The sequence below is a fragment of the Camellia sinensis genome, chromosome 1 (assembly GCF_055761805.1).
Source record: "Camellia sinensis isolate YWXY chromosome 1, ASM5576180v1, whole genome shotgun sequence".
Classification (NCBI taxonomy): domain Eukaryota; kingdom Viridiplantae; phylum Streptophyta; class Magnoliopsida; order Ericales; family Theaceae; genus Camellia; species Camellia sinensis.
This window is the reverse complement of record NC_138961.1, coordinates 22,013,733-22,035,612: the sequence shown is the minus strand read 5'-3', so window position 1 is coordinate 22,035,612 and position 21,880 is coordinate 22,013,733. Positions and strand designations below refer to the sequence as shown.

General features: G+C 36.5%; 2 protein-coding genes across 4 annotated transcripts; one reads left to right on the top strand and one right to left on the bottom strand.

The window, feature by feature from the left end:
• The first annotated feature begins 702 nt into the window (after positions 1 to 702).
• On the top strand, positions 703 to 13,552 carry LOC114309511 (cytochrome C oxidase assembly protein). 3 transcript variants are annotated; one of them, XM_082873472.1, is made up of 5 exons: positions 703 to 731; positions 1,107 to 1,366; positions 6,246 to 6,478; positions 12,987 to 13,113; positions 13,202 to 13,552. In XM_082873472.1, the coding sequence occupies exons 3-5, from the start codon at positions 6,273 to 6,275 to the stop codon at positions 13,277 to 13,279; spliced, it is 411 nt and encodes a 136-aa protein (XP_082729598.1). In that variant the 5' UTR covers positions 703 to 731; positions 1,107 to 1,366; positions 6,246 to 6,272; the 3' UTR covers positions 13,280 to 13,552. The 3 variants fall into 3 exon arrangements, with proteins under 3 accessions (XP_082729598.1, XP_028111046.2, XP_028111044.2); XM_028255245.2 differs by lacking the exon at positions 703 to 731 and adding an exon at positions 5,200 to 5,286 and having other exon boundaries at positions 1,064 to 1,366; XM_028255243.2 differs by lacking the exon at positions 703 to 731 and adding an exon at positions 5,244 to 5,286 and having other exon boundaries at positions 1,073 to 1,366.
• A 1,306-nt stretch (positions 13,553 to 14,858) lies between these two features.
• On the bottom strand, positions 14,859 to 19,734 carry LOC114309510 (E3 ubiquitin-protein ligase WAV3). The gene is made up of 2 exons (XM_028255241.2): positions 19,117 to 19,734; positions 14,859 to 17,186 (listed from the first exon to the last, which is right to left on the bottom strand). The coding sequence occupies exons 1-2, from the start codon at positions 19,327 to 19,329 to the stop codon at positions 15,249 to 15,251; spliced, it is 2,151 nt and encodes a 716-aa protein (XP_028111042.2). The 5' UTR covers positions 19,330 to 19,734; the 3' UTR covers positions 14,859 to 15,248.
• Positions 19,735 to 21,880: the final 2,146 nt, after the last annotated feature.

Sequence of the window (21,880 nt, the reverse complement as noted above, 5' to 3'; positions counted from 1 at the left end):
ATTTTATGAGAGAATGATGCGGTTGGATTAATACTTTTCAATTTAGAGCAATGATTCAGACCTTATCTTTATAAGACTCTCATAAATTTGAATTATTCATGATGTGAATCTCACATATATATGAGTGGCTTTTACATATATATGGGGGGCCAATATCACTTTGAGGGTGTGGGGTTATCCTAAAGGGAGTCCTAAAATTCGTTTCACTTTATGACTAATATTCATTAAGATTATTGGAAGTGAACATACACCCATTTGTTGGTCTAAATGCGACCTAAGTCCAATTATATCGATGCAGCTCAATAACTGTATATGCAGCTCAATAACTGTATACAGAGAGAGAGAAATACTAAAGATGATAAAATATTTATAAAAAAATTTCATCCTGAGATTGCACGTATAAGAAAACACAATACACTAATCAAAGAATAAAAAAAATTTATAAAACATTTCAAGATATTTTTTTTTCTTCATAATCTCTAATATTTCATATATATATATATATATATATCAAAATTTAAATACAAAATAATGTTGAAAGTTGAATGATTATAGTTATTTCCTTATAAGATAAAGTTTAGGAGCTCAATTTTTTTAAATAATTCATTTGTTTATAAACTATTTTTTATGTCTGACACTAAAGTTAAATAAAATAAAATATGAACATATATATCTATATCTATACAATATATATAAAGCACTAATGCAAAGCGAACAGTATTTTAAGTCAGGTATAGTGCCTGTTTGGCAGAGCTTAATTACAGCTTATTTCAGCTTTTAGCTTAATTTAAACTATTTTGATGTGTTTAGTTTGGTTTATAGCTTATAGCTTATACCTTTTTGAAAGTTAGAAATCAACTTATTCTTTGAGTGGGGCAGTAGATGCTTTAAGAATAAGCTGGAAATCAGCTTAAGCTGAAAGTTATAAGCTATAAGCTGTTGAGGCATAAGCTATAAGTACTTTTCCACAGCTCTACCAAACAGGACCATAAACAATATGTTCTGAATGGTTGAATAGTCGATTTTGCCCTTATTTTGTATAGCTTTGCTTCGTTAGATGCAAGGGTATTGATGGAAAACTAACTTCAAAATTTGTTTGCTTACAGCGGTTCCTCCCTTCTCTTTCCAACGGTGATCTCCCTCCGCCGACCACGATATTCGACCACCTCCTCTCACCTCTCACCGATCTCCTTCATCCTCTCTCCTCTCACCGATCTCCTTCCTCCTCTCTCCTCTGGTGACCGCCGATGACATCTCCTCTGTGGTGGCGATTTGTTTGATTTTGTGGGTATTCATAGTGTTCACCAGCGAATCAAACAGAAATTGAGCCCAAGGATGGAAGAATACGACAGAAGCTTCTGTTAAGGTAAAGACATAGATGAAGAATGTTATGTATTTCGATTTTGGGTTCCTTTTGATGCAGTTAGGGTTTGTAAAGTGTTTAATTTTCTTCGGTTCTGTTAATTTCTTAGGGTTTTATTCTTTTTATTATTGTTTCCTGTGCATATATTTTGTGCCGCTTTGCTTGATTTTGTGGGTAATGATTTTGGGGAAAAGAGGGTTTCATTGATTTTGGGTAAAAGAGGGTTCAGGGAAGGATTCATTTCATTTCACTATGTTTAGCTTATAATTTGTTTATATACTAACATTGGTATAACTACAACCTCTGGATCAATGAAACACTAAATTCACACTAAATTAGAAACATCATTGACAGAAGGCGAGATTTCAATAGACAAAATTGTTATGAATCTCTCCACGAATTCAGTCAAAAAGCGTGACAGCTATAATGATGCTTTAGTTACTCTAACTTGTTGTGAAAATCAACATTATCAACAAAGACCTGCAGAAAAGAGAGAAAAAAAAAATTCAAATTATGTGGAAATGTAGTCGGACTACATAAGCTGAACAAAGCCCTCAAACCATTCACTGCTCAGAATACTAATCTATAGAATGTCCAAGCACAATTAAAAGTTAAACCTTAGAAGCATTAACTCATATAGAGAATTTTTTTTTTTTTTTTGGATCGACAGCTTATATAGAGAAGATATAACAGTTGGTAAACTTGCTTTGCAAACTCATCCAATAAAGTTTATTTAAAAAAAAGATTGAGAGTAAAAGATAGGAAGATAGGAACATAAGTAGGTTTTTAACCTCAGAAAAGTAAAAGATAGGAAGATTCTTAGCTTAAAATCTTGAAATAAATCATAAGATTTCTTGAATTTAATAATTTACATGGAAAACAAATGACAGTAAAAAATAAATAAATAAAAATATTGAAAATAAAAAGTGAATTCTCTTGACTTGTGAGAATGTGTGTGAGAGCTAAGATCATAATAATACTCACGAAGCTCAGAATTAGTGGTTTAGAACCTTACCGATTTCCAACCATCAGGGTCCAAGCAGGCTGTAATCTTGGTGTTGATGCCTGGCAAAGGCCCAGATTCTGTTAATTTCTTAAGGTTTTGTTCTTTTTATTATTGTTTCCTGTGTGTATATTTTGTGCCGCTTTGTTTGATTTTGTGGGTATTGATTTTGGGTGAAAGAGGGTTTCATTGATTTTTTTTTTCTTACAAAAAATAATAATTTTAATTTTGGGTAAGATTATTCCATTACTTTTTAAGTTTGCATACAAGGAAGATATTTGAATAATAGACGATTTGTTTCTTGTTTTTTTTTTTGGGTTTTGTCAATTACGAGCATTTACTATAGTTAAATTGGATTTTGACAATTTTAGGATAGTTGTTGCATGGGACTTGTATAAATCCCATGAGCAGAGCTGTTCAGAGAAGGATTCATTTCATTTCACTATTTTTAGCTTATAATTTGTTTATATACTAACATTAGTATAACTACAACCTTTGGATCGATGAAACATTAAATCCACACTAAACTAGAAACATCATTGACAGAATGTGAGATTTGAATAGACAAAATTGTTATGAATCTCTCTACAAATTTAGTCAAAAAGTGTGATAGCTATAATTGTTGCATGGGACTTGTATAAATTCCATGAGCAGAGCTGTTCAGGGAAGGATTCATTTCATTTCACTATTTTTAGCTTATAATTTGTTTATATACTAACATTAGTATAACTACAACTTTTGGATCAATGAAACACTAAATTCACACTAAATTAGAAACATCATTGACAGAAGGTGAGATTTTAATAGACAGAATTGTTATGAATTTCTCCACGAATTCAGTCAAAAAGTGTGGCAGCTATAATGATGCTTTAGTTACTCTAATTCCTTGAGAAAATCAACATTATCAACAAAGACTTGCACAAAAGAAAGAAAAAAAAAAAATCAAATTATGTGGAAATGTAGTCTGACTACATAAGCTGAACAAAGCCCTCAAACTATTCCCTGCTCAGAATACTAATCTATAAAATGTCCAAGCACAATTAAAAATTAAACCTTAGAAGCATTAACTCATATAGAGATTTTTTTTTTTTTTTGTGTGTGTGGATCAATAGCTTATATAGAGACATAACAGTTGGTAAACTTGCTTTGCAAACTCATCCAATAAAGTTTATTGAGAAAAAAGATTGAGAGTAAAAGATAGGAAGATAAGTAGGTTTCAAGCCTCGGAAAAGTAAAAGATAGGAAGGTGCTTAGCTTAAAATCTTGAAATAAGTCATAAGATTTCTTGAATTTAATAATTTACATGAAAAACAAATAACAGTAAAAAATAAATAAATAAAAATATTCAAAATAAAAAGTGAATTCTCTTGACTTGTGAGAATGTGTGTGAGAGCTGAGATCATTAAAATACTCACGAAGCTCAGAATTAGTGGTTTTAAGTTTGCATACAAGGGAGATATTTGAATAATAGATGATTTGTTTTTTTTTTTTTTTTTTTGGTTTTGTCGATTATGAGCATTAACTATGGTTAAATTGAATTTTGACAACTCTAGGATAGTTGTTGCATGGGACTTGTATAAATCCCATGAACAGAGCTGTTCAGGGAAGGATTCATTTCATTTCACTATTGTTAGCTTATAATTTGTTTATATACTAACATTAGTATAACTGCAACCTCTAGATCAATGAAACACTAAATTCACACTAAATTAGAAACATCATTGACAAAAGTGAGATTTCAATAGACAAAATTGTTATGAATCTCTCCACAAATTCAGTCAAAAAGTGTGACAGCTATAATGATGCTTTAGTTACTTTAATTCCTTGAGAAAATCAACATTATCAACAAAGACCTGCACAAAAGAAAAAAAAAAAATTCAAATTTTTTGGAAATGTAGTCTGACTACATAAGTTGAACAAAGCCCTCAAACCATTCCCTGCTCAGAATACTAAGTGCAAATAACCTCATCTATAAAATGTCCAAGCACAATTTTAAGTTAAACTTTAGAAGCATTAGCTCATATAGAGATTTTTTTTTGTTTTTTGTTTTTTTTTTGTTTTTGGATCAACAGCTTATTTAGATATATAACAGTTGGTAAACTTGCTTTGCAAACTCATCCAATAAAGTTTATTGAGAAAAAGATTGAGAGTAAAAGATAGGAAGATAGGAAGCTAAGTAGGTTTCTATCCTCGAAAAAGTAAAAGATAGCAAGATGCTTAGCTTAAAATCTTAAAATCTTGTAGACATCATCAATTCATTGAAATGTTGTGGTTGAAAACAATCTATCCAAATAGAACTCAAAGCAAAAAAAGAATGATGATGCAGAACCCTCCATGATAACTCTTGCTTCAAAACCACATCAACAATTTGTATAAATAGAACCCAAAGCAAAACAAGAACTGTTTCCATCAACTGTTGATACAAATGTTGCTTCTAACGTTTCAACTGCTGCTGTTGGTACAACTTCTGCCTCTGATATTTCTGCTGAAACAAGAGTACCCTCTACAAAATCTCTCTAGAAAGAACACTACATTATAATATTTTTGTAACAAATTACTACAATGTGACATATTTTTGGTTAGGTGTGGCTCAAGTAGTTTTGTTTGTAAAATATTTTTGTTGTTGCCTGTTTGGAACTACAATGTGCTAGACACAACTCAATATTACTTTTGTAACATATCTTACTGTTTATGGAAGTAAATTATCCAATAATACTATTGTCAAAATCAAAAAAAAATAGCATATGTGCTCATTTTTTTTATAGATCACAAAGTTGAAGTTCTTCTTGTATCTCAAAAGCTATTGAACTTTCCACATGTTCATTCTGTGCAGACCTCAAAACATGCTAAGTCCTTCTCTTGCTTTCATATCTGCAGATTTGTGCAAATAAACAACATGAATGCAAGATGCCCCTCATTGGTTGTCACATTTAATAGTCCCTAATGTTTTTCATTTGATTCCATTTCATTTTTTCCATCTATGGTTCATCCATTCATTCAAAAAACCAAATTTATTAACAAAATTATATTATTATCTCCTTTCATTAATGGGCATCAGCTCGCGTGCTTTGCACGCAGCCCCTATATATATTGTGCAGATCGAGCCCGTAACATTAACTTGTTAGTTTCACTTTTTAGAAAATTAAAATTTTTTATTTTCTGTATTTTTTTTTTCACTAAATTTTTTTTAATGTTTTAAGTATTTTTTTTTAATTTTTAGATACAGCTAACATAAATATACTTAAAAAGTATAATATTTGTGGAAAAACTTTTAAAAAATCACTAAATACTAAAAATTCAAAAGAAATATAAAAATTCAGTATATTTTCATATTCTTGTGTATTTATTGATTTTTTAAAATATTTTTTTATAAATATTTTACAGTATATCTAAAAAAATATAAAAAATTACATAAAATTATAAAAATATTTACTAAAAATAAAAAATAAAAAAAAATCAATTTTTAAAAAACTAAAGGGTAAATTAGAAACACCCCTCGAGATTTGACTAAAATATGAATTTCTTTGAGGTTTGGGAAATTATAAATTGCCCCTTGAAGTTTATATTTGCATAACAAATTGTCCCATAAAATTTATATTTACATAACAAATTGCTCTCTCATTTGTTATGTAAATATAAATCTTAATGAACAATTTGTAATTTCTCAAACCTCAGGAAAAGAATCCGTATTTTAGTCAAAAGGGGGTGTTGGTAATTTGCCCAAAATTAAATGAAGGAAATTGAAACCTACATTTTTATACACTATGGAGAGTGAAGAAGCTTGGACAGTTCGGGTCATTGCCACCGAATCTTGAGTGTTGGTTTGTCTCTATAAGCACAATTTTGGTTTATATGACAGCGATTCATCGTCATATGCAGGGTTTGCTTCTGTGGTGATAAGTTGATATGACCACGATCGAGACCGCCATGGATAATCCAAAGAAACTCAACAATCTTAAAAACCCTAAGTTTCAGAATTCGGTTTCTGCTTCTCCTTCTCCTTCTGGGTTCAGGCGATGGGGTAGGAAATCACCGTTTGTCAGATATGGGCTTCCCATGATTTCGCTCACGGTGTTTGGAGCGATTGGCCTCGGTCATCTCTTGCAAGGCAGGTTAGTTTTATTTAGGGCTATTCTTTTTACAACTTGAATAGTTAGGTTTAAATGGTTATTGATTATGTACTGGAACTGGGTTTTAGCTGAAATAGTGGCTTATATTTGGGCATTTTTTTTTCATTTGTAATTGTTTGAACAAAAACCCTAATTTTCATTGTGAGATGAGTTTCTTAAGATATGGGTACTAACACATGATAACTGATTAAAATAGCCCATATGATTGTCAATCTTTATGCTATATGGATTCTCTAACAGCCTGTTTGGAAAGAAAAGAAAAGAAATTCATTTCTCTTGGTGCATATCACTTGTTTGGAAATGGAGTGAAATGGGAAGAAATGGATAGATACCCATTTCTCTCCCAACCCCTATTTTGAATCTCTCCAAAAGTGGAGAGATTGGGAGAGAAATGAAACCAACTAAGAAAAGAAATGGAGAGAATGAGATTTCTTATCACTTATTTGGATGATTAATGATGTGAGTAATGGTGAGAAATTGTGAGAAAGCCAATCACACCACCAAATTTAGGTTTTGTTTCTCACCAAAAATGGTGAGTTTTGGTGGGAAACCAAAGTTACACTTTTAATCATAGTCCAACCAAACAAGAAGGCGAGAAACCACAATTATTTTTTTCCTTTTCTTTTATTTAGCTTAACCAAACAAAATAAAAGAAAAGTCAACATCTTTTTCTTTTTTTTTCCCCCTTTTTTTTCTTTCTCTTTTACTTATCCCAACAAGAGGGAAAGAAATCACAATCTTAACTTTTCTTCTTTTCTTTTCTTTTCTCTCATAACTTGTATAATCATTTTTTTTCTTTTCTCTCTTAGTTTACCAAACATAGTACATGTACCTGACACTTGATCTTGATACTTGTGGGTATGAGATGTGTGTGGCACATATAGTTGGACATTCAGGCCCCGTTTGTTTTCAGATGTAGAATGGAGGGGATTCATAGTGAGGGGATTAATAGTGATGGGATTATTAGTGAGGGGATTGATAGTGAGGGAATTAAGTAAAATTGTATTTGTTTTGATGATAGTTGTTAGTGTAGGAATTGTTAAATTATTTTTATATAAAATAATAAAACAAATAAAAAAATATAAAAAATTAAACATTAATATTTATAAAAAAATTCCCAATATATAACAAATAAAAAAATTTCTAACAACTATCCATCTATATCACCTCCACCATTCTAATCCCCTCCCCAACTCTACAAACAAACACAACATTAAATAACACCTCCACCATCCTAATCCCCTCACATCTACTTAACCCAAAACAAACAGGCCCTCATAGATAAGATTGGTTTTATAGTTGCATGTATCTTTTTGGTAGCTATTCCCGAGATAGTTCGGCCGAAGAGGGATGACTTCTGTAGTCTAGTCAAACCCATTGGTCATAAGATATCTGAAAACAGCCGTAGATATACCAATGGATCTCCGGCGCCATCAAAGCGGTCAATATGTGACATCTTGAACCGCTCCGGCAAAGTGACTGTAGATTTGGTGTACCCATCTTCTATATCCAGAATGGAGTTAACCCCTTGTGTTTTTTTAAATAGTTTTTCCACTTTGTTGATTTTGAGCGCGATTGGGTCAACTTTGAATTCAAATGGTGCCTCAGTCTGGTAAATTGGGGCTCTAGATGTCTGTGCCGGAATGGGATTTGCCTGGACATGAAAAATCTGAATACCCTCGGCTTGTGGATCCTGAATTGTGGCAGCATTGGCGGCAATACCGGGTGTGCGGATAGTTACATTAGGTGCATGCGACGCAGAAGCCGCAGCTGGTTGTTGTTGTTGTTGTAACCTGTTGTGACCTCGACTTAGCGGGCCGTGTCGTGTTCGAGTGAGTCAACTGACTGCTGTAGACGGATTGGCAAGTCCTTCAAATCTGATGAAGGGTATTGTGCCATTCTTGGAGTAAATGACTGTTCTTGAGGTGGACTGAGCGCGGGTGAGCTGAGAGGTGATTGCTGCAAGAACTAAATTGGTGAACTTTGTCTGATCCTCCTTCGCCTTGCAATTGGTGACAATAAGGCAAACACAGGTAGTCCCCGAACAAGATCTCTGACCTTGCAAAGTCTTCCGACGCTGGTCCAGAGTTCTTAGGGGATATCAGAACTTTTCGGAAGCTATGGTTTTAAACTATCTAGCAAAAGAAATAAAGAAAAAGAACAGTAATCGGAAATCGGACAACACCTCAGCTAAGATTCCATCAAAACAGACATGATCAAAGCTGTAGGACTGTACTCCTCATTGAATTTTGCCCCAAAAAAGATACCAACTGTGCCACTGATATGAACATTCCTGTATAGTTTCACTGTAAAGCATATACCAGTTAAAGAAAGTCAAATCACCCCTATGAGGGGATAGGGTTACCATGCCCCAGATTTTGACATGATCTAGGGCTTCACTATTTCAAGCAAGTGGTTTCACACAATCCTGCATATGGGTGAGTATCCTGTCTTAGTTTGGAACAGTCACTATGGCTTTACTATATGCAGCTAGGCTGATTGGTCAAAAGGGTACTTCAGTAAGATTACCTAATGTACCTCTCACACCTAACATCGAGAAGTTAAAGGAGGATTAAGCAGTACGACAGTAGTTCAGATCCGAGGGTTGTGTTTCCAACATGGCAGAGCCCACGACTGGCCAGCCTTTTGGCAAGCTTTTTAGATAAGCCTCTGGCAAGCCGTTCAGGAATAACAGATGGAAAATTCAATGACTTTGGAGTAACGATGCAGATGCAATGCAAAGAACATATATTTGTAAATAAAATGTCACATATATTTCCCCAGTAGAGTCGCCAGAAATTGTAGCTTGCTTTTTGTGCTTCTTGGAAGGGTTTACTCTCCTTGGACACGATAGTCTTATAGTTCAGACTCTCGTGGTTTTGAATCTGATTTCACAAATGCAATGTGAAACAGTGAAAACACAAAAGAGTCCAAATTCGGCAAATCTTTGAAAAATCGATTTGCGATCAAAAATGCCAAAAATGGACCGCATTGCCAGATTTCAGAGTCGCCACCTAAATGTTTTTTTTTTTTTGAAAATTTAGAAAATCCGTGACTCGTGCCAAAGGCCAATTGTTCGTCATTACCAAAGTGTCTCGCCTCGGAAACTTAGGTATGAGAGGGGAAGGTCATAAATTGAGCACCCCACTCACCCGATCAAAGATCGGCCTCTACTAATCATGATGTGATTCTTATGTACAATATATGCTCTTGTTCCGATTATTATGCTATCTTTACCATGTGATGTATAAAAGTATAGACTAATTCACCCACTTTGGAACGCTATGATTTCATGTTTGTTTTGAAAAAGTGTTTTGAATGTGTACCACTTAAAAAAGTGATCTCATATGTACATTAATCAAATCATCCCGACTTAAGCAAAAAAAACCTTCATCCACCGGCATTCAAATAGGTATATCAATTAAGCACTTAGTCTCATGGTAAACATGCTTGATATGGTAACAATTGCACGCATGCAATATGCTAAAGTGAAAAAAATGCTTACCCCAAATGTCCGAAGCGAGTCAAAAGAAAGAAAAGAGTTAGAAAAAATACATGATCCTAACCTATGATGCATAGACACGGCAAAATCAGCGCCGTGGCGGTGTCGGACACGGGGACACGTACGGGACACGTCATCTGCCGTGTCCCTTTAATTTAATTGTTTTTCTTGTAAGGGACACGCGTGTCTAGATCTAGACACGGCGTGAGACACGGCAAGGAGGGAGAGAGTGTGAAGGAAGAAAGTGAAGAGAGACAAACCTGTCAAAGATCGAAGATCGAAGCTCCAAGCTCCACCAGTCGATCGAACAATCGAACACCCCAGACGATCGCGATCTGTCTCTCTCTCTCTCGCATTCACAATCTGCCCCCCCTCTCTCTCTCTCTCTCTCTCTCTCTCTCGCGATCGCGATCGCGACCTCGACCTGTCTCCCTCTCTCTCTCCCCTTCTCTCTCTCCCTTGCTTCTGTCGTTTTATCTGAGGGTCTAACTATTATTATTATATATTATATAATAGTTATTATATAGCATATTATTATATATTATATAATAGTTATTATATAACATATAGTATATTTATAAGATAATAAATAATACATATTGTAAGATAATATATACACATACGTATTAATAAAAAAATAAATAAACACATGTATGTAAAAAAAAAAAATTAATTATTTAAAAAATATAATAAATAAATAAAATAATTAATGTGTATTAAAATAAAAATATTTATAAAAAAATTAAAAAATTTGCCGTGTCTCCTGTCGTGTCCATGTCCCTATTTTTTAGAAATTGCTGTGTCCCGTGTCTGTGTCCGTATGCGTGTCCGTGTCCGTGTCCGTGTCCGTATGCGTGTCCGTGTCCGTGTCCGTGTCCGTGCTTCATAGATCCTAACCAATGCAACATGATTAATGCAACGCCGCATACAATATGTAATTAATAGGCTCGGTTACTAACATGACATGTAAGTCAATAAGCCATCTGTCACGAGGCTGTTCCTGGATGTTACTTGTTAGATGGATTGAGCTGGAGTCCAGATCCTAAGTGCTAATACCTGATGAATTGAATTTGGAAAATTGGGAGCTTGACTTAGGTATTTGAAACTTATATAGGTGGTATTCACCTGTAGAACTTTAAGTGTGGATGTTGGTATACACTTGATTAAAGCTGGTTCTTTCAGTGGAAGCTTTGAATTTTTATGGTTCATTAGTCAATGGTATTTCTCTAAACCTTGAAGAATACATTCCTTTTTGGTATGACTTCATATAGTTGGAATTGAAAGGAGTTTCTTGGAATGATGGAATCTTTGTAATGTTGGAATTTAATGATACGTGTTGAACCTTGTAAGAAAGCCCATGACCTTTAGGTAGTCTGCTTATCAGATTGGACAATTTCCTTGGGATGGATGAGATTTGGCTGGTTGCATCAGAATCAGGGAGGTTCAAGGTTAATCATTATAAGGAATGTTACTTATCAAAATTTTAAAAAAACATATATATATATATATATATCAAATATAGAATGTTCAAGGGCCAATGCTTCTGTGGAAAGGGATTTGGAGCCTAAATTCTCTTCCAAGGTGGTATGGTTTGTATAGATTTCAACTCATGGGAAAGTTCTTATGGTTTATAATTTGGTGAAAAGAGGGAAACATTCTCCCAATTGGAGTTGCATCTATGTAGAGGTGGGGATTGATCCAGAGGTGGTAAATCATTTCCTTATTTATATTTAGGTGATTGGGATCCTTTGGTCCTTTTTTCTTTCTTGATATATTGTTTGGAGCTTGTGGGTAGAAACAGTAAAACAAATCTGCTGTATCCTGTAGGTTTTGTAGCATGAAATTGATTGTGTAGTTTATCAATAACAGTGTTTCATTCTTTGTTGGTTATGGAGACAAGAAGTTGAACATGAGACTAAGTCTTTTACTCTATTCACATCGTATGGTCTCTTTAGATGGAATCGTGATGATTGTTATGTAGGATTAGGGAGCTGACCATCTTTATATATGCAATTATCTTAAGAGCCTAACCCATCAAAGACTCAACCCTTGTCATCTTTCTCCATCCTTATCTTACAGTTCACTTAAGTATATCTAACATGCTCCTTAATCCCAGGGAAAGCTGATTAGTAGCTGTCATATGGGATTGTCGATACATTCATTGTGAGACCAAGCAACAACCAATCCTCGTTTTCGCAAATCCAAAACAATTTGGATATTGACCAACAATAGGGAAAATTCTAACACACAGTTGGAGGGGTTGAGGAGTTTGCAGGAAGAGGAAGAAATTGGAGTTCACCAACTCTCCTTTTCTTGATATGGTTGTATTTTGGGGGAGAGGAAAGTATATTACTTTGAGGATGTTGAGATGCTTTGCAGCCTACTCATTAATGAGTTTGATTCACAAGTCCAACCCCCACAAGGGAGGGATTAATGTAGGGGAAGAAACAGAGAGAGAGAGGAAGATTGTTGTGAGAAGAGGCAAGTGATTCATCTATTTATTAAAAAAATATGCCAATAATTCTAATCATGAGTTATATCCTAAAAATTGAGAAAAAATAAAATAAAGTTATTCCTATTACCTTTGCTTCCTTCTACGCCTATAGTATGTGTGTAGCTCCCCTCCTTGATCCCATCCTCATCAGGGATGGTAACATTGTTAATTCTCATCCAACTGAATTTTATAAAAAAAGATGAATAAATAAATCTGTAGTTATTTAACTATCAGAAATTTTTTGTATTCATTTGTTTTTCTTGAGGAATTGCTCACACATCATTATGCATTGCAATAAAGGGGATATCTTTGTGATGCATGTCCTTGTCTATGCTTCCATTACTGCAAATTTTCTAGAACTCTAGGAATGTTAGTTGTTTTTAAGTATATTTGTGGCACCTCTGGCTTCTTGCAATGATTATGATCATAATCATCTACTCCCTCTTCTTCTTCTTCTTTGTCGTCTTAAATGTGGTAAAATTTATGTTGTTCAGCAAGGATATAGCCAAAGTAAAAGATGATCAGGAATGGGAGATCATTGAGACAAGAAAAGCACTTTCGAGAATAGGACCAGTGGATGCATACAACCCGAAGAAGATATCATTGGAGGAGGAGCTAAAGGTATATTGATTTTTCTTATATATAATTTATATGAAGATCATTGGTTATGAGATTGCAGCTCATCAGCACATTGCTGCGTCCATTACAGGCATTGCAAGAGAAGGTTGACATTAATAACTACGAGTACAAGAAAATTCCAAAGCTAAATGAAGGGAATTCAGGCTAAAAGGGAAGTTCTTTCATGGTTTCCCTGCACTGGCTGATAGAGGTTTCAGAATTTTAATTTTCATTAACCTCATCAAATAGAATAGTGGGGAATGGAAGTTTGTAATGGGGGCTTGAGGAGAGTTGCTGAATATTGATGTTTCTCAATTTTTGGTTTGTTGATATTTGCTTGTACTATGGCTTAGTATTTGATGACAACTAGGCTACTTTTTTATCCATAAATATTTACATTTCTTATACTTAAGATTTAAATGTATATATCAAGTTTCAATTAGTCTTCTTTTTAAAAAAATTATATTTTAATAGGCATGTCATTTAGGGCTGAGCAAGGAATCCGTGAAATCCGTAATCCGATCCAGTCCAATCCAATCCAATAGGTTTGGATTGGTTTTTTGAATCCGCGGTTCGGTTCCGGATTGAAGAATTAAAGATCCGTAGTCCACGGATTGGTTCCGGATTGAATCCCACGGTTCCGGATTGGAACCGATCCGGACAGTATGCAAATAGTATATATTTTTATTATACATCCTCCCCTATAGTATCTTCTCTTATTCTATATAAAATCTAAACTCAAACTTAAAACCGTATAATATCTTATTTTATTACTTTTGTTTGTATTTTCTTATAGTTGTTTAAATTCAAGAACAGTATGTCACTATTATAGAAAAACATGTTGCTATTATGGAACTGATATAGCGTTATGTTTATATTTTTATGAAATTAAAGTGTTATATATATTTGTTATTTAATTATGTGAATCCGTGGTCCTAAACCGATCCAATCCGTATTTAAATAGATTGGTTCGGATTGGTTCCATGATTTAAACGGATTGGATTGGTTCCAATTTTTCAGGAACCGTAGATAACGGATTAGTCCTGATTTTACTCCAATCCGGTCCAATCCGGACCATGCTCACCCCTAGTAAAATATTGCAAGTTCAAATTGCGATGCAAATTCGCATGTTGACCTTGTAATATCAAGTCAGGTACACAGTGATGCAATTTTGGCCCATGGAAAACATTTACAAATGTTAGTTTGGAATGATGAAAAATATTTTCATTGTCAAACACAATTTAAAAGTTGGAACATTTTTTTTCACCTAACAAGACATGCCAGAATCTCACTTTAGTTACCACCAGTGCCACCATCACTACCTGCTGCCACCACCCCCTCTACTGCCACTGCCACCACTCCCACGACGACTACCAACCTATCACCACGGCAACTGCATCACTACCACCCTGCCACTACTGTTGCCATTGTACAACCAGCACCACCACCATCACATCATAACTACCACTCCACCACGGTACCGGCACCACTACACCACACCACCCACCCTACCATGACCAGAGACACACCATGACTACCACCTTATAATAAAAATATTTTCAATCAAAACAACAGGAGTGCTAGGCTATACCTAAACTTGTAATGCACTGAAATGATGATTTGGTAAAATTTTAGTCCATGGACTGATTCAATATGATCTCTTGCCTGCTTAAATTGATTTCATACATGTCAGGCCCCCTGAGCTGATAATTTAGCAAAGTAATAACGACACTGCATCAAGAAAAATCTGAAAAGAATAACATTGCAGCCTATCTTATAATAGGTGAAGACTTCACCACAACTATCCCCACAATTACAAACTTATACCCACTTCCCTCAAGACAAAACCATTTCTTCTTTATGTACATCACCCCCAACAGCAAGTTAAACAAAAACAAAGTAGTTGTAAACCCTACCTAGTAGTGTTTCCTCTTTACCAAGTTTATTCCTTCACATATTTAAGGCAACAACAATATTGACAGTCAAAAACCCCTCTCCTTATCTTCCCAATTTATCCCCATCCAAAAAACAAAAAACGAAAAACAAAAACAAGAACAAAAATCTCAAAAAAATAGACAGGCATTGAAAATACACAACTGCATCTTGAAGATCACGCTCTGTAGCAACCCTAAAACCTTTTACCTTGGCTTCGGTTGTGATGCAAATGACCATACTGGTCGGATGAGCTTCTGAGCCGATGGACTGCCCAATAATGTCGCCTGAGACCGATTAAGCATCTCGGCCATTGATGGGGTTTGATACGCCTGAACAAGACTTGAACCATCTGTGGAGTCACCCCTTGCCGTTGCTCTTTGCCATGAGTGTGAGCTCAGTCCCGAAAGAATATACGCTCTTCCTGATGCCTCATATACGTGTCTGCTCGCCATCCTCTCCTGCATCTCCTTGAGCTCAGCATCCAATGAAACACAGAGCCTGTCGTGGGATTTAGCTGACACAGTCTCTGACAACACCTTGCAACAGCACTCGAGGATAGACACGGCACCGGCAAGGTCTCCTTGCTCGGCCGTGGCTCTTGCCCGTGCCATTGCTTCGGCTGCTTGGAGCCTGTTCCGTTGCCTGTCAACTTCTATGGACACAATCTCTTGTCCACCTATTTCAGGTCTGTTGATCTTAACTTCTTCGCTTCCCAAAGTCACCTTTTCTTTTGTCAAGGGATCGTTGTAAACGCATCTCACCTTTATCAATGATGTTTCGCTGCTCGAAAAGTCTGCCGGGACGTTGACCGAAACAAGGAAATCCCTCTCCTCATCAGCATACAGATCTCCAACGTCGATAAAACCCTTATGTCGATCAGGCGACACTAGATTTGGGTAACTACCTGCTCTTAAAGAGCCTATGCAGAGGCTAGAATGGACACATTCAATAGAGACTTGCAGCTCCTTTACTACGACACTCAAAAGCCCTCCAATGCACTGTGCAAACGCATCCTGAATCACAGCCTCCGTCTCAATGAAAGAGAAGGTCCCACCAGAAGTCTCTGAAATCGAATGCATTGATGAAGCATCATGATCAGTGCCAAACCCGAAAGCATGAACTGGAATCTTAAACGCTGCACTGTCATTTCCGTGAATGGACAAAGGAAGGAGCAACTGGTAATTTGGCTTTTTCTGGTTGCCACCCGAACCATTGACAGTATATGTGTCCTGTCCATCAGAGAGCAGTATAATACTAGCAACTGGGTTTTTTTCTCTTCGGTCTTCCATTACTTTTGCACCTTTTCTCAACCCTTCAGCAATATTTGTCCCTCCATTAGCAGCTAAAGAGTTGACGGCTTGCAACGCTTGTTGCCTTCCTGCATCAGACATCCTATGGAGAGGGAAGAGGCGACGGGCTGTTGAAGAGAAGGCAATTACCGACAGCCTGTCATTTGGGCCGAGATTTTGAATCACAAACCCCATAGCTCGCTTTAGCAATGCGAGCTTGGTTCCCGCCATGCTACCACTGATGTCGAGTACTGTAACAAGGTCAATAGGAGCGCGAGGAGTTTGAGAAATTTGTGGCAGGTTAGCCAGGTTTCTGTTGGATTTTTGCCCTGAAATTGAAACAGGAGCTTTGAGATGGATCAAAACGGTGAAGTTATCGTAAGAATCAAACCGTGGAACTGACGGAAATTCGGGGAATGTTTTAATCTTTATTGTCTTGTGGAAATCAGTATCAGCAGTGTTCATATTTGACGAGCTTCTTCCAATGAGCTCAACTTGATGATCTACGGATTCATCATCGTCAAAGACAGCTGGCTCGGGAGCTTGAAATATTGGCAAAACATGGCGATTGGAATTCAGACGAGGGGGAGGTAGGTGGCGAATTACAGTCATCAAAGTGTTATTTTGAGGCCAGTCTACTGGATTGATTCTTGCCCTTCCAGGCGGAGGATCAAAAGTGGGACCTTGCAAGGGAATTTCCTTCCACTTTGCTCTACAGACTGGGCAAATTTGGTTGCCGTGTTTCACATTTGAAGCAATACAGTGAAAATGGAAGGAATGCGAACATTCTGCAGTGAAAATTGCATGGCCTTCTCCTCGTTTCATTGTGGTTAAACATATTGAGCAGGTCTTCTGAAAATTCAGATCAAATGCCAGTCAGAAGCATGAATTAGAGTAAAACATCAAAAGGGGAGAAAAATATTTTTGTTACACTTCCACTAGCAAACAAAGATAACATACAGACTACAATGAGTGGATGTAAAATATCATTTTATTCTACTAAGACCTAGATCATCGTCATGTAGCTTGTTGCACTTCTTTCTAATTAGATCAACAGATGAATAGAAAGCAAATTTAACAGTTTTTTCATACCATAGAGGGATAACTTCCAAAAAAATTGTGGGGACCTTAGGGTTTCATTTGCTGGGTGGAATAGAGATCTTAAGAAAATACACAAGGAGCTATAGCAGAGGCAAGTAATTTGCATATCACGCAATACAGGAGAGAAGATAGTTTAAAGTTTGAGAGGATGACATTTATGTGTAGTTGAGTTATTTAATTCCTTTTCTTGTATTTCAAATCAACTAGTTTTCTTTTCTTCTAGTACGAAAAAGAGAAAAAGATTGGGGTTGTGTGACAGAGAGAGATGGTCCTTTGGGCCCACCCCCACATAATAAATCCCAAAATACCTGCAATCACCACAAACCATAAGTAAACCAGCAAGAGTCAAACCCAAAACACCTGAGTTTAAGGCTTGCCCTTTTAACCGTTGGACTATTCGTTCGGGTTTGTCGGCATATAGTTTGCAACATACAAACCAATATTATGAAATAAAGTGAAACCAATGCTGAGATTTTGAAGGGTAGTCACGCAATTGCATGTTCATCTAAAGTAGAAAAGTCTTAAAAATAACCAATCACATGTTCATCTAAAGTAGAAAAGTCTTAAAAATAAGCAATTAGAAAAATTTAGGGACATACTTATCAATCAAAGATAGGGAATCAAGAATTGCTGCTATATTTTTTTCTTACCCTTCCCTATTTTGCTTTATTGATGAAGCTAATAGCAAGAAAGCTTGCAAAACAATAGTCAACAGATGTGACCACCAAAATAAAGCAACTTTTTTCACTAAGAAAAGAAGGAAAAGGAAAGGTAATTTTGCAGTCTTCTTCAACTATTAAGGTAACATGATAAGGGTCTTGAAAGGGACTCTTGTTCATTAATCATACAAGCCAAAGAGTGGAAAACAAGTAGACATCCAATACCTAACTCATTAATTTGATATAGATACAAATACAATTACATCATAGAATTTACTTATGATGAGGACTTCAACCAAACAAATCACAACATTAGGGGAAAAAACAAAAGCTACGGACCAGAACTCATACACATAAATTTACGTAGAAAAGCAACTCCTATGGTCTAAATTCATTCTAGGTGTGACCCCCGCTATAGGAGAGTTGAATATCTGACGCCACATTAATTTTTTGGATTTTTTTTTGTGCACGAATAAATAAATAATGCATTTTGAGCATAAACAGATAATAAGACTAAAATTAAAATCTTCACTTATTGAAAAATAAGAGAGTATCTTAGAGAGAGACTTCACACTTGATTGAAAATGACAGAAGTGTTACTTGCAAAACCCTGCAGAGCCCGTTTGGTTGCAGAGAAAATGCAAGAAGCAACAAGAAACCACAATTTTGAAGCTCAAATTTCATTACCAAGGACATGTGAGAAACAAAACCTCCACCCTACCAAACCTAATACAAGCTTAAGTACCTCAATGAATCTGAGTCAGTTAGCAAAATTAAGCATAACCTTCGATGTTGTTGTATTATCTTTTGCTTTCCCCAACTTTCTCAGCAACCAAACAGAGCAACAACAAAGATAAAATCCACAAAACAAAAACAAGAAGCAGAACAATAACAGTACAGAGTACAATTTTCTATACATGCATCAAAATTTTCTTTTCCTTTCACCTCGATTCTCAGCAACCAAACAAAACAAACATCACAATCGTCGATTAAAAACATCAAATAGGTTTGTAATAACGAACCTTAGACGATCTGCTCATACTTTTCGACAGCCTCAACCCGTGAGACGACGGTGTCGGCGTCATCGGCATGGAAACCGACGGCGAGAGCAGAGCGGCGTCGGAGCCCCTTTCCGACAGCGGCGGAGAATAGTCGCCGTCGTCAATGGTCCTCGGAACATACACACACAGGTTCATACCAAGCGCGAGCTTCGCTTTCCTCCATTTACTGCCCATTTGAAGCCAAACCCAGATCCCAAATTGCTCTAAATCTTGACCTGAAGGTGGGTTTCAGAGAGAGAAGGTAAAGAGAGAGAAAGAAAAGTAATACTAGAAGTGGAACACGCAAAACGAGACAGAGCTCTGAATGGAGTTTTGTTCGTTCACATATAAAAAGACAAGAGAGAGAGAGAGAGAGATGATGCGTTTTGTGTGTGAAAGGTTAAGACGGAACGGAGTGTTGGTGGGTCGTTGTCGGTTTACTGGTCTTCTGTCTTCTTCTTGGCGGCCATGGATGAGAGAGAGAGAGAGAGAGAGAGAGAGAGTTGAGAGGTTTGTGGGAAAATGGGGGCGTTTTTGACCTTGAGATTGAGGTTGGTTGGTTTGGTCGTTGAGAGATGTGCAACAAAAAGGAGAGGGAACCAATTTAGGGCTTGTTTGGCGGTCGTTTTTTTGGGAATCAACCTCCTCTTTTTTTTTCTTTTTCTTTTTTTTTTCAAGTGACTTTTTAGATTTTTATTTTTAAAAATTAAAAAAAAAAGAGTTAGTAAGGGAAATTCACATCAGTAATATTTGTAAAAACTAATTATCAATTAGTATTAAATTTTATAAATATTAATAATTATAATTGTAACTTTTTTTCATTAATTTGTAATTATTTCTAAACCTAGGATTTTTTATTTTTACTTAAATGTATTTGAGAATTTTTTTTGTGAATATAAAAATTAGTATTACATTTGATTTTTTTAAGTGAATGATAAATAATTTGTTGACTTTTTTAATTAAGACTTTTTTGGAAAGTGTTAAAAAAATTAGTTTATTGGTTTATTTAAATCACACCACCTCTTTATTTTTTGCTAAGGGTAGACAAACGTCGTGCCAAGCTATGTTTGGGTTAGACCAACACTACATAATAAGAGATTTTGTGTCTGTTTAAGTCAGGCCCGACCCTAACATCTGACCTCTATATCTGCCCAAACTAGGTCTAAAAAATAATTATAAATCACAAATCTACCCATCGGGCTATATTTAAAAAAATTAAATCATTCCATGATTAAATTCAACACACATTATATTTCTTAAATAAAAATATTGATATTATCATAAATTAAAAGATTTTGGGTATAAATTGAATTTTTTTTATTATTAAAAAATTAATCTCAAAGCACCACAAATGCAAGCAATAAAATCAACAAAGATAAAGTCTACATCTCAAAAAATATATATTTTAATTTATTATGAATAAATAAATAATTAATTAATTTGATAGTGGGGCAGGTCAGGCTGAGTTGAAAGTATAAATCTCAATCCTAACTGAGAGGGAGATTTATGATTTGGATTGGGCCGTGATAAGGGCCGGATAAATTGTGGGCTGAACACATTTAGGTCGTGGCAGCCTAGGCCCATCCAGAAAGGATTTTCGCTCGGTAATGGCACAGTTACTGTGAAACCGAGCTACTTGCTCGGTAATGGCATAGTTGCATAATTGATGTCGTACTAGCGGTCAAGTGAGGTTTGGCCGAGATGTCCGAAGCCTCACTAGGGTTCCACGGTTCATGCGTTAGCTCGACAGGAAGGCCGACGGCTAACCAGCATGACTTATCCCGAGCTCGGCTAAGTCGGAATGCAACCGAGCTCGGTCATCATTGAGCTTGGCGAGCGGAGCGCTTTGACTAGCTGTGCAGCACGGCCGTTGACAGCCGAGATGCTGCAGCCCGGCTGCCGAGCTCCCAGTGGCATGGACTGGCAGTTAGGTGATGTTCAGCTAGATTTGTGCTGACAGATGAGATAGCAGCACCACGTGTCGAGAGACTAATGAGAGTAGATTTGGGGCACAGAAGGTATATAAGCGAGTCTGCGCCCCCCACGCTGAGTCATATGAACATTTGGTGAGATTTACACTAAACACTTAATCCTCTCTCTCTCTCTATCCCTGTGTGTGTCTAACTTGATCGTCAGAGGGGTATTCCGGCTACATATCGTCAGGTAGCTCACCACCGTTGTATTCGCAGATCGATCGGCAAGAGCTTGGAAGAAAGGAGTACGGGCTTGCCAAAATATTTGCTCCCCGTACAATTGGCGCCGTCTGTGGGAACCTTGACAGATAAAACCTTGTCTTCCAGACTCATCTGATCGCCGTCCATGGCGAACAACGACGAGATTCCGCTGTCTACCATCGATGGAGTTACCCCGGAGTCAGGCAGACGGAGAGAAGGACATCCCGCCATTTCTCCAATGGCGGACCTGGAGACATCTCCAGGAGGACACTCAAGAGACGCGTGAGATAAGCGCGGAAGAAGCTTTGGTAATTTTCGGAGTCTAGACGGTCATCGGCGGCGGAGAGAATCGCATGCCAGACGACTAGAACACAAGCTAAGGGACCAAAACGCCGTCATCCAGTGAATGGCGGTGGAGATGGAGGATCTTAAGCGGCATGTCAAAGGAAAGGGTGTAGCTGGAGTGAGAGACCACAGTGAGCGCACCCAACCCCGCCGTTCAGGCAGTCAGAGCCAGCGGCGTACTCCGTCCATCTCAATCACCAGAAGTCACAAGGTTGGAGATTCCGACG

Coding starts and splice junctions, on each gene's coding strand:
- LOC114309510 (XM_028255241.2), bottom strand. CDS start 19,329: ATGGGCAGTAAATGGAGGAAAGCGAAGCTCGCGCTTGGTATGAACCTG. Junction 17,187..19,116: donor GTATGAGCAGATCGTCTAAG/GTTCGTTATTAC, acceptor CTGAATTTTCAG/AAGACCTGCTCAATATGTTT.
- LOC114309511 (XM_082873472.1), top strand. CDS start 6,273: ATGACCACGATCGAGACCGCCATGGATAATCCAAAGAAACTCAACAAT. Junction 6,479..12,986: donor GGTCATCTCTTGCAAGGCAG/GTTAGTTTTATT, acceptor TATGTTGTTCAG/CAAGGATATAGCCAAAGTAA. Junction 13,114..13,201: donor CATTGGAGGAGGAGCTAAAG/GTATATTGATTT, acceptor CGTCCATTACAG/GCATTGCAAGAGAAGGTTGA.